The 12,800-nt window shown below is 46.0% G+C and overlaps 1 protein-coding gene across 3 annotated transcripts in view; it reads left to right on the top strand.

The window, feature by feature from the left end:
* Positions 1-12,800, top strand: part of LOC110524050 (uncharacterized) — a 122,085-nt gene that overhangs the window by 95,023 nt on the left and 14,262 nt on the right. The window contains exons 6-8 of one of the 3 annotated variants that reach the window (XM_021603349.3): positions 509-607; positions 4,058-4,235; positions 7,223-7,409. In XM_021603349.3, the coding sequence (XP_021459024.2) occupies positions 509-607; positions 4,058-4,235; positions 7,223-7,409 (464 nt within the window). Of the gene's footprint in view, positions 1-508; positions 620-4,057; positions 4,236-7,222; positions 7,410-12,800 lie in introns of all 3 variants that reach the window. The other 2 variants (XM_090235207.1, XM_021603348.3) reach the window with 2 other exon arrangements.

Raw genomic sequence — 12,800 nt, 5'->3', positions numbered from 1 at the left:
CGCCCCGGGGTAGCCTTTATGTCGTCAGTCTTCTATGGAGCACCAATGTGCTACTTTAAAAGTGATTTCTTGTAGTGCTTAAAAATGTTGTCAAATTGAATATTTTATTCAATTTATGTTTTATATTTTCTCTTCACTCTCTTTCTCATTCCTCCTCTCTTGCCCTCAATTTCTTCAATTGCTCTCTGTATTGTCAGCTGAAAGGTAGGAGGCTCTCTTTGCCTTCTTATTTCATCGCATTTCATTACTCTTCTGCCTGTTTTTTTTGTGTGCATTTTTTGTGTGCATTTTTGTTCTTGATTTCTGCTCTTCTTTGGTAATGTAACATAGTGCCTATGGCCAACGCATACATGTTATTGAGTTCATATGTGGTTTTGTATCAATCCATTTCGAAAAGTTCGGTTGCTTTGACTTGTGGTTGCTTCACTGCACTGTCGTTACGCAACAACTAGTTGCTTTGAATCAGACACTTACGCTACACTATTCATATGTTCATCATGTTCTATAGAAACCGTACGCGTGTCAGATCCCGGGATGCACCAAGCGCTACACCGATCCCAGCTCCCTACGCAAACATGTCAAGATCCACTCGGCCAAAGAGCAACAGGTGCGTAGAAAGGTAAGAGTGTGTGTGCAGAAAAACTGTCACTTTAAATCAGAGGATGGGCTCATTGTAATGGCCAGAATGCATTGAAGGAGCCATCCTCCCTTCTCCAGCCTTCACTTTCTCACACTGTACATCTTTCGACCAGTTAACTCAAATCAAATCCAATTGTATTAGTCACATCTGCCGAATACAACAGGTATTGTATTCGCCTTACAGTAAAATGCTTACTTACAAGCAACTAAACAACAATGCAGTTTAAAAAATAAGAATAAGAATAATAAATAAAAGGAACAAGTAATTAAAGAGCAGCAGTAAAATAACAATAGCGAGGCTATATACAGGGGGTACTGGTACAGAGCCAATGTATGGGGGCACCGGTTAGTCGAGGTAATTTAGGTAATATGTACATGTAGGTAGAGTTATTTAAGTGACTATGCATAGATAATAACAGGGAGTAGCAGCGGCGTAAAAGAGGGGGTGGGGTGGGGGGGTGGGAAATGCAAATAGCCTTTTGATTAGATGTTCAGGAGTCTTATGGCTTGGAGGTAGAAGCTGTTTAGAAGTCTCTTGGTCGTAGACTTGGCGCTCCGTTACCGCTTGCCGTGCAGTAGCAGAGAGAACAGTCTATGACTAGGGTGGCTGGAGTCTTTGACAATTTTTTGGGGCTGACACCGCCTGGTATAGAGGTCCTGGATGACAGGAAGCTTGGCCCGGTGTTGTACTGGGCCGTACGCACTACCCTCTGTAGTGCCTTGCGGTCAGAGGCAGAGCAGTTGCCATACCAGGCAGTGATGCACCCAGTCAGGATGCTCTCGATGGTGCAGCTGTAGAACCTTTTGAGGCCAAATATGCCAAATATGCCACATGCCAAATATTTGATCTCCTGAAGGGGAATAGGTTTTGTCGTGCCCTCTTCACGACTGTCTTGGTGTGCTTGGACCATGTTAGTTTGTTGGTGATGTGGACACCAAGGAACTTTAAGCTCTCAACCTGCTCCATTGCAGCCCTGTCGATGAGAATGGGGGCGTGCTCGGTCCTCCATTTCCTGTAGTCCACAATCATCTCCACCCCAGCAGGAGGACCCTAGATATTAGCGCTAGTTCTTGGTTCTCGTTTCCAGGTAAGTAGTGCGTAGCACATCGATGACTTGTAAGCCGGAAAAGGGTCCACTCCGCCATGCGGATCAACCGAATGTTAAATGGCTGACGTTCAAAAGAGACAAGCCCCGTTTCGCCGTTGCTGTTCAAGTCAAAGTGAAGAAATTCAATGACGACTGAGAGCATGTTAGGACTCTTGTCGATCTTGTCAGACCACATGCGTCGCAAATGTCCCCAGTAGGTGTAATCATCTCCGCTTTAGTACTTATTCTTCCTCGCGGCTCCGCACAGTTGGTTTGATTTAGCAGAGCCTTTGAAAACCATTTCCCTGACAATAGATCAGGTTGGACCACATTTTGTCATGTTCATGGTCAACAGCCCACTCTTCTGCTGATCGGGATCGGTAAATATGGGGAGAATGGAGAGACAGAATGGTCTCATTGTGTCTAAAAGGCTTGAGTGGTGGTGGCCGGGCCTGGATAATGTGTTCCTTTGCTTGCCATTGCTGTTAAACAGAAACATGTTGAGGCTTGCACCATTGTTAATAAGCTGGAGCTCGAGCCGAATACCCCGGTGGCCAGATGTTGTGGACACATGTCAAACAAACCCCCTCACTCTATCTCGGAACAGAAAAAAAAAGACAATCCAAATCTGTTATAGCGTCATGTTGTGAAAGGCAGAGGCCCAATTAGACTTGATGAATTGTTGCAAGGCGCTCGTAAGGAACGGTTGCCAATCACCACATGTGTTCGGTCACTTACTGACGTTGTCCGGGTGTCAACTTACAATGTGATGATTGTCGAATCGGTCTGTGATACGTAGAGACAGCGATCCATCTGGAATCTTGATTCAAGGGCTCAGATATAACAGGAAAAGCCTCATGCCAACTCGAATATCAATCCAGACGGGCTATTAAATCCATCCTGAATGAATTCCATTGAATTAGTTCTGATGGCCGCCCTGGCATACTAATCTGTTGGGGTATCTGTGAGCGAGGTAGTGCATGCTTCGAACCGCGTATCTCTCCTCTTGGCTTGCTCCGTTGGCTTGTCAAAACCTGTAAACGAGAGAATGGACGAACAGAACGACAGCTAGATGGACTAGTGGTCCTGATCCCTTCTCTTTCTCCGGGTCCTAATAAGTGGGCTGTCTGTGGTCGGGAAAACGGGCCTCTAGGCCTGTCATTTCCTCTCAGTCTCTGTGGTTGAGATGCCAACGCTAACGAACTGATTCACTGCTTTTATGAAAGACTTTTGTGCTTGTGGGCCAGTTTACACAAATGTTATTTTATTCTTACCGTAGCCCTGGTGTTACTTATGTCAGCTCTTACTGGCAGAGTCTCGGCGTCGCTGTCCTCATAGAGAGGGTTGACATTACACTACAGCCTTTTTAACAGATTCAGTGTAGTTTAGTGTAGCTTATATGTTGTAGCAATCTATAGCTAAATATAGCCTCGTTTGGGATCACACCCCACAGCCTTATATGGTTAGCGCTGTGCTCTAGTCAACTGAGCTAACCAGCCCACTAGACTAAAGAACGCCGAGATTCTCTTTAGAGCCATAGAAGGATCACACCTATCCCTTCAGTCCAGCCACTGTCCAGCCACACCGTAGAAACATTTTAAAATTCCTGCCTTTACCTTCAGATTAAAACCAGGCATTCGGTGTGATCAACCATGTCCTGACGTCACCACCCAAACGGGTTGGATCAACATTGTTTCCACGTCATTTCAATGAGCTGTCGTTGAGCCAACACGGAATAGACGTTGAATTGACGTCTGTGCCCAGTGGGACAGCTCTGAAGGTACTTCTGCAGATGAAGGGGAAGAAAGACATGGTTGTTAGGATTCCTGCAATGCACTGCCTTGGCATGTACCATACCCTACGATAACATTTTACTACAGCGCAAGCCACTGCACTGATGTATAGACGAGAGTAAACCATTTCACTGATCTGTAAAACAGACTACCCTAGCTATCATTCCAACTGATGTTACCTTGAAACCACTGCTAGCTTAATATACCCAGGGTTGGAATTTAAAAACGTGGATTTAGATTGGCAACTAAAACCACTGGGAATGCAGGAATTCAGCTCAAAAACACGTTTTTCATGTCATAGTAATGTTTTCACTTTGGGAGCAGTGTTCCCGAATACGCTGCCCCAATTCCACCCTGGCATGGAATGGGAGATAGACTGCAGTTTCATGTGTGTTTGCTCACCCAGATACAATTTGCAGAAAGACAGTCATGCCACATGTCATGGCTTGGTGTTGGTATGAAGATGTCCAACCAAACTCTGAAATGTATTGTATTGTATTGTCCAACAACCCCTCCCCTTCTCTGCTTGATTGACAGCTGAGGCCCTGCCCCCACCTGGAGCAGGACGTCCTGAGTGAGTGTCTGTCTGTGCACCACCCGCAGGGCTCCGTCCCCTCTCAGCACCAGCACCTGCACTGCCCCGCCCCCTCGCAGCAGCATTTGTTCAACGGGAAGGATGGCCGCTCCCCGGGACTGTGCCAGGACATCTTCACAGGTGCACGGAGGTCACTCTACCCCCCCTAACCCCTCACCCTTAACCTGTGTACCCATAACCCCAGACCCTAACGCTCCAGGTAAAAGGTGCCTGTAGGATCTAGGATCAGCTCAGCTTTCAGATCTAGGATCGTCTTTCTTTAAAATTCTAACGCAAAACTGACCTTAGCTCAGCTTCTAGGCCAGGACAACTTCATCTTACTCCAACCCTTAACCCCCAATTCACCAACCGACACACTGACCTATCTTTAATATTACAGTAAACATTGACATTTTGACATGATAGACTGGCAGTAACTGTCTCAGTGCTGATTTCCAGCTTTGAGGACAAATTGGCCTGAGTGCCTTCAGCTCAATCTCATGCTGAATGTGATACCTGATGCATTAATTAGAACTGATTCGGTTTGGAAACAAGTCCTTTGTGTTTTACGAGAAACTTTTGCCTCACTTCCTGCTGGTTGAGACCGCTGGTTGAGAGTTATTTAGGACTGGAAATCAAACTGAGAACATCTACAAATGGCTAACATTTATGATTTGCAATTAATGCTGAATATGAACATTTTCCGATTTACATTCTTTTTGGTTTAACTTGGAAGTCTCTCTATGGAGATCCCATAGACTATACTACAGTCAAATGGCTTGCGAAAGAGAGGTTGATGAGCAGGAACAAATATAGGGTTACTATGGAGGAGAGGAGAGATGCCCTGCAGTGTCCACAGTTTATGGACACATCTGTCATTGTTTGCTCAGTTTGTCCAATCCAGACTCCCCATCTCTCTCTGTTATTGTTATGGGACTATGAAAGCTCCAGTTGTCTTTGATTATTGAATCGATGCTTGAAATACTGGCATATTTCCTTCTCCTCTCCCTCTGCTTTGAGTGGATGTGTTGCTAACTCCAATTGTGACAAAATGTGCAAATGGTTTCTAGCCCGCAGGAGCTGTTGTGTTGCTGTGGCCGTATTGGTTGATTAGGAGGCGTTCGAGGACGACGGGTTTGTTAGGGTTTACGCCAGGCGAAATGAAATGGGATTCATCATTGCATGTGTTGAGCTTTGTTCTCCAGCCAACAGAGGGAGGAGAGTCAGCAGGATGGGCAGAGTAGGGAGGCTCTTCAACGTTAACACTTCTTTCTATAGCTGACAATGAGTCGCACTTCTAGTTGCGGTGAATCTTATGTTTCCTGTTGGTTGGTTTTTAAAATGGCTTGGTATTTGGTATCTGTAGGTTTTAGTTTCTGAGGCTAAAGAGATGTTCAGTAGGCTCAATCTTACTCAGGAAAATATCTTTGTTCCTTTTAGGACCTCAGTTAGTGTGTTTCTGAATGTAATTCATCTGCTAGAGCACATTACTGCAGATGACCATAGGTCCATCTCAGTGTGACAGGCTTCAAGTCAGGCTATGCTGCCTACTAATGCCACCACAAACACTGCCCTAACCCCTCATAACCCTACAGAACCCCCTCCTAACTCACAAAGAACCTGCACAAAACTCACAGAGAAAACTCTCTGAACCGTTACAGATACGTGTCAGAACCGCCACAACCAAATGTTCTCAGGCCCGTCACATAGCCCTCTCAGAACCCACATGAAAAGAAAAGACGTAGAATCGTCACAGAGCACTCCTACGATCATCCCCAAACGCGCGGGGGAAACCCTGCACCGCTGAGGCTTGCGATGAAATTGAAGCAATCGCAGCGATTATTTGTAGAATGTTTGCTGGTCTGGTAGCAGATGTGGGGGCTAAAGGGGAAACCATTTAAGGTCTGTGATTGATGATTTTGGGGGTAATGAATCAAGCTTGTAACCATTTCAGAGAGCTGTCAGATAGGCCCTGCTTCCACTTGAGCACAGCTGGGGGAACAGTACTGCAGAAACCAGGAGCGCTCCTCTCGTCTCCGCACCGCCTCGTTGCCCTGGACAGTCGACGACGCTACGCTGTCCCCCAGGACACTGGCAAAGACATCGTAGGCAGGGCAGATTGAGGAGAGGAGAGACGAGAGAACAGATTTACAGTACAGGAGGAGGAATGAGAGGCAGAGAGGGGCTGCTGACTTCACTGCCTTGACCCTCTTAGGCAATCTGAGAGCCCCTTGGACAGAGCTGAGCTCTTTCAACTGGAGCTCTCAGTAGAGCATTCAGCTGTCATTGTGATTTGTCATGAGCCTGAATCGCCATCCAACTGAAGTACAGATGTGGAATCTTAATGTGATCACCCTGTTGCAGGGTGACTTTCCTGCCATGCAGGAAATGTAAAACCTGTAGTGTTTTGACGTTTAAAAAGGCTTCTAAGGTTTGTAATTTCCACTGTGAAATTTCAGACTTGCTCTTCCCTTGTGAAAATATACTGTATAAACCGCTGCAAAAAAGTGTGCATTAATTATAATCCACACAGTAATTCACATTTCCTGTTGCTGCAGGATTATTTTCCTGCTATAGGAGACTGGCTCAAATTAAGATCATAGATCTGTAGACTGACTCTTTTCTGATGCTCAGACAGGAAGGTCAGAGGCATTTAAACTGCTACAAATACTTAGGGACTGGCACAGGGGCACACACACGTATGCTCGCACAGACACACACACAGACACACACACACACACACACACACACACACACACACAGACAGACGCACACATACAGAGAGATCCCAAGCCAGTGCCAGTTCTCCACTCATGTTCAAAATTCCTATAAAGTCTTCTCAACAGAAATCCTAACACTATTGTACTAAATAGTATTGTAACCAGAACAAAACAGTTTAAGGACAACCGAGGACAACCCCTGTGGCAGCACAAACAATGTACTGTAAATCACAAAACACAAAACAACAGAACATTTTATTTTTCCAAAGCTCTCACTGATTGGACGATCAGTTGTGAAAACAAAAGCTTGTTGCCTTGAAAAGCTTTTTAATTTGGTCAAAGGGGAAGGTGGTCGAGTGAGGGACTCAAGTTGGCACATTTAGTGAATTAACTTTGTTGGTCTTTCAGGCCTGTACACTGGCTCCAGCACTCCCCACCACGGTGTCTCAGTGGAGCTCCTCTCCCCAGGACCAGCCCCCACCCCTGGCTCAGCCTCCGCCCCTGACCTGCCCCCTAGGCAGCCCCGTCTGGACCGGGACCTGAGCAGCCCGCATCATCTGTCCCCTCTGTCCACCATGGAGAGCACACGTGACGGGTGAGTCCCCTATAACATACTACTGTGAAATCATACATGTACATCATATCACACATGGAATTGTGGCCACAGGTCACATACCGCAGGAGGTTGGTGGCACCTTCATTGGGGAGAACGGGCTTGTGGTAATGACTGGAGCGGAACATGTGGAATGTTCTCAAGTACATTAAACACATTGTTTCCAGGTGTTTGATGCCATTCCATTTGCTTCATTCCTGCCATTATTATAAGCCATTCTCCCCTCAGCAGCCTCCTGTCACATACCTACTGTCACATACCTACTGATTTGTTTAACGCACACATAAACACAGACAGACACGCACACATAAACACAGACAGACACGCACACATAAACACAGACAGACACGCACACATAAACACAGACAGACACGCACACATAAACACAGACAGACACGCACACATAAACACAGACAGACACGCACACATAAACACAGACAGACACGCACACATAAACACAGACAGACACGCACACATAAACACAGACAGACACGCACACATAAACACAGACAGACACGCACACATGAACACAGACAGACACGCACACATAAACACAGACAGACACGCACACATAAACACAGACAGACACGCACACATAAACACAGACAGACACGCACACATAAACACAGACAGACACGCATACATAAACGCAGACAGACACGCACACATAAACACAGACAGACACGCACACATACACACGCACACATAAACACAGACAGACACGCACGCGCACACTTTCTTTCCCTCTCGCTCTCACACACACACACACACACACACACACACACACACACAGACAGACACGCACATATAAACACAGACAGACACGCACACATAAACACAGACAGACACGCATACATAAACACAGACAGACACGCATACATAAACACAGACAGACACGCACACATAAACACAGACAGACACACACACATACACACGCACACATAAACACAGACAGACACGCACACATAAACACAGACAGACACGCACATATAAACACAGACAGACACGCACACATAAACACAGACAGACACGCACACATAAACACAGACAGACACGCACACATAAACACAGACAGACACGCACACATAAACACAGACAGACACGCACACATAAACACAGACAGACACGCACACATACACACGCACACATAAACACAGACAGACACGCACGCGCACACTTTCTTTCCCTCTCGCTCTCACACACACACACACACACACACACACACACACACAGACAGACACGCACATATAAACACAGACAGACACGCACACATAAACACAGACAGACACGCATACATAAACACAGACAGACACGCACACATAAACACAGACAGACACGCACACATAAACACAGACAGACACGCACACATAAACACAGACAGACACGCACACATAAACACAGACAGACACGCACACATAAACACAGACAGACAGACACACATACACACGCACACATAAACACAGACAGACAGACACGCACACATAAACACAGACAGACAGACACGCACACATAAACACAGACAGACGCGCACACATAAACACAGACAGACATGCACACATACACACGCACACAAACACAGACAGACACGCACACATCAACACAGACAGACGCGCACACATACACACGCACACATAAACAAAGACAGACACGCACACATAAACACAGACAGACACGCACACATACACACGCACACATAAACACAGACAGACACGCACACATACACACGCACACATAAACACAGACACGCACACATACACATAAACACAGACAGACACGCACACATTCACACGCACACATAAACAGACAGCCATGCACACATAAACACAGACAGACACGCACACATACACACGCACACATAAACACAGACACGCACACATACACATAAACACAGACAGACACGCACACATACACACGCACACATAAACACAGACAGCCATGCACACATAAACACAGACACACATACACACATAAACACAGACAGACATGCACACATAAACACAGACACGCACACATACACACGCACACATAAACACAGACACGCACACATACACACGCTCACATAAACACAGACAGACAGACACGCACACATACACACGCACACATAAACACAGACAGACACGCACGCGCACACTTTCTTTCCCTCTCGCTCTCACACACACACACACACACACACGTGCACATCATTGTAGCATACTGTACACTTCATCAATATTATCACGCTGATCCCAGCGCAGTGTGAGGACACTTGCGAAATAGAAACTCTGTTATGTGTCATCCAAAATCAATTCCCATTTTAGTGCAAAAACTATATTAGGGCCCACCGTCAGATACATCCTATCACTTTAGCTGTCGTAATCCAAATCAAAACCTATCTGAGTCCCAAATGGCACCCTATTCCCTATGTAGTGCACTACATTTGACCAGGGCCCATAAGGAGCCCCATAGGGCTCTAGTCAAAAGTAGTGCACTGGGGGGTTCCATTTGGGACGTAGCTTAACCGTGACCCTTCAGATACAGCGCTCACAGGAAAGGCCACGGTGAGGTCAGAATGATGCGGGCCAATAAGATCCGCTCTGTTTCTGGCATTGTGTCCAATGATCCACAGGTCCATTCGAGTCCCAGCTGGGGGTTTACAGAGTACTCCCAATGACCTAACGGTTTGGCCCAGGATTTAACAAAGGTTTTAAAGATGAAACTGTCAAAGCAGTGTGGTGATGACTCCTCTTGTGGGTTTGTGTAGCTCATTAACAGCACTTGACCTTCACCTCTTTAAACATACTCCATAGCTCTTTAAACATACTTTAGCTCTGTCTTTCATTTGACATGTACTGTCCGCGCCGATGTGTGTCAGCCAGTTCACTCTGAACAAGTGTCGATTTGTATTTAGTAGAGGCACAGTCCTAACAAGATTCCCCTTTTCGAAAATACATTTTGGCTAGAATTACAGTATAGTAATGCTAATACAATACCTATCGTATTATATTTCGTAGCATTGGAGTATGATAAGTGCAGTACCAACTAGGCTCCTCTGTGTTTAGCATAGAGTGATGCTAACAGAGCGCTAGCTACCGTCTGTTCCATTGAAGAGGCACTAAGTCCTGCTGCAGATTATCAAACACATTTCCCACCATTGCTCTCTCTCTCTAGGTTTACTTCAGTTCCTCGGAGAGAGATCAACCTCTCTCTCTCTCTCTCTGCATGCATGTTTCCTATTAATGTCTATGATTTCCCCAGAGATCCAGCAGAGCACAGTAACAAAGCCAACGTGTTGTCAGGAGGCACTGTGTGTACCGTACAAAACAACCAGAGGGAGGGAAAGTGGAGAAAAAAAAATTCACCATTAAAAAAAACATTTGGAGGCAATGGGGATACAATCAAGCATTGCAAAAAGTGTAACAAAAGAATAGTTTTACATAAGCATAGTGTGTGTGCGTGCGTGCAGTGAGATGTCATGGTAGGCCAGGCCCTTTCTGGAAGGTGCTGTGTTTTGTCAAACATTGAAACAGCAGGAATAGAACTGTGTAGAATTACAATGTGGTTTCAGGATTCCTTGGTAAGTTGCACTACATACGCACACAGTTACTGCCACTGGGAGAGAGATGCAAAGTGTGTTGTTAGGATATTGTAACACCAGTTAGACAACACACACATACAGTTGAAGTCTGAAGTTTACATACACTTAGGTTGGAGTCATTAAAACTCGTTTTTCAACCACTCCACATATTTCTTGTTAACAAACTATAGTTTTGGTAAGTCGGTTAGGACAGTAGGACATGTGCATGACACAAGTAATTTTTCCAACAATTGTTTACAAACAGATTATTTCACTTATAATTCACTGTACCTCAATTCCAGTGGGTCAGATGTTTACATACACTAAATTGACTGTGCCTTCAAACATCTTGGAAAATTCCAGAAAATGATGTCATGGCTTTAGAAGCTTCTGATAGGCTAATTGACTTCATTTGAGTAAATTGGAGGTGTACCTGTGGATGTATTTCAAGGCCTACCTTCAAACTCAGTCCATCTTTGCTTGACATCGTGGGACAATCTAAAGAAATCAGCCAAGACCTCAGAAAAAAATTATAGACCTCCACAAGTCTGGTTCATCCTTGGGAGCAATTTCCAAACACCTGAAGGTACCACGTTCATCTGTACAAACAATAGTACGCAAGTACGTCATACTGCTCAGGAAGGAGACGCGTTCTGTCTCCTAGAGATGAACATACTTTGGTGCGAAAAGTGCAAGTCAATCCCAGAACAACAGCAAAGGACCTTGTGAAGATGCAGGAGGAAATAGGTACCAAAGTATCTATATCCAAAGTAAAACGAGTCTTATAGAGACATAACCTGAAAGGCCGCTCAGCAAGGAAGAAGCCATTGCTCCAAAACCACCAAAAAAAAAACAGACTACGGTTTGCAACTGCACATGGGGACAAAGTGTCACGTTCTGACCTTAGTTTCTTTTTTATGTCTTTGTGTTAGGTTGGTCAGGGCGTGAGTTGGGGTGGGTTGTCTCTTTTTTCTATGTTATATTTTCTATGTGTTTGGCATAGTATGGTTCTCAATCAGAGGCAGGTGTCGTTCGTTGTCTCTGATTGAGAATCATACTTAGGTAGCCTTTTCCCACCTGTGTTTTGTGGGTAGTTGTTTTCTGTTTAGTGTTTTCTGCACCTTACAGGACTGTTTCGTTTTTTTTCATGTTGTTATTTTGTATTTCAGTGTTCAGTAAATAAACATCATGAACACATACCACGCTGCGCATTGGTCTGATATTTCATACTCTTCGTCAGACGACGAAGACAACCGTTACAGAATCACCCACCAACCAAGGACCAAGCAGTGTGGTATCGGGCAGCAGCGATCTCTGGACTCATGGACATGGGAGGAGATTTTGGACGGAAAAGGACCCTGGGCACAGGCTGGGGAATATCGCCGCCCCAAGGCAGAGCTGGAGGCAGCGAAGCTGAGTAGCGGCGATATGAGGAGGCAGCACGGCAGCGTCACAGGCACGAGAGGCAGCCCCCAAATGTTTTGGGGGGTGGCACACAGGGAGTGTGGCAGAGTCAGGTTGGAGACCTGAGCCCACTCCTCGTGCTTATCGGAAGAAGCGCAGTACTGGTCAGGCACCGTGTTATGCGGTCAAGCGCACGGTGTCACCAGTACGCACTCATTGCCCGGTTGGCTATAGGCCAGCCCCCCGCAAGTGCCAAGCGAGAGTGGGCATCCAGCCAGGGCGTGTTGTGCCGGCCCAGCGTGTTTGGTCTCCAGTACGCCGTCTTGGGCCAGGGTATCCTGCGCCGGCGCTGCGTGCTGTGTCTCCGGGGCGTTGGGAGGGTGCAGTGCGTCCTATGCCTGCGCTCCGCCCGTGGT

The sequence above is a fragment of the Oncorhynchus mykiss genome, chromosome 5 (genome assembly GCF_057628025.1).
Source record: "Oncorhynchus mykiss isolate SJ-2025 chromosome 5, ASM5762802v1, whole genome shotgun sequence".
NCBI lineage: Eukaryota > Metazoa > Chordata > Actinopteri > Salmoniformes > Salmonidae > Oncorhynchus > Oncorhynchus mykiss.
This window is presented reverse-complemented; position numbering and strand designations above follow the sequence as displayed.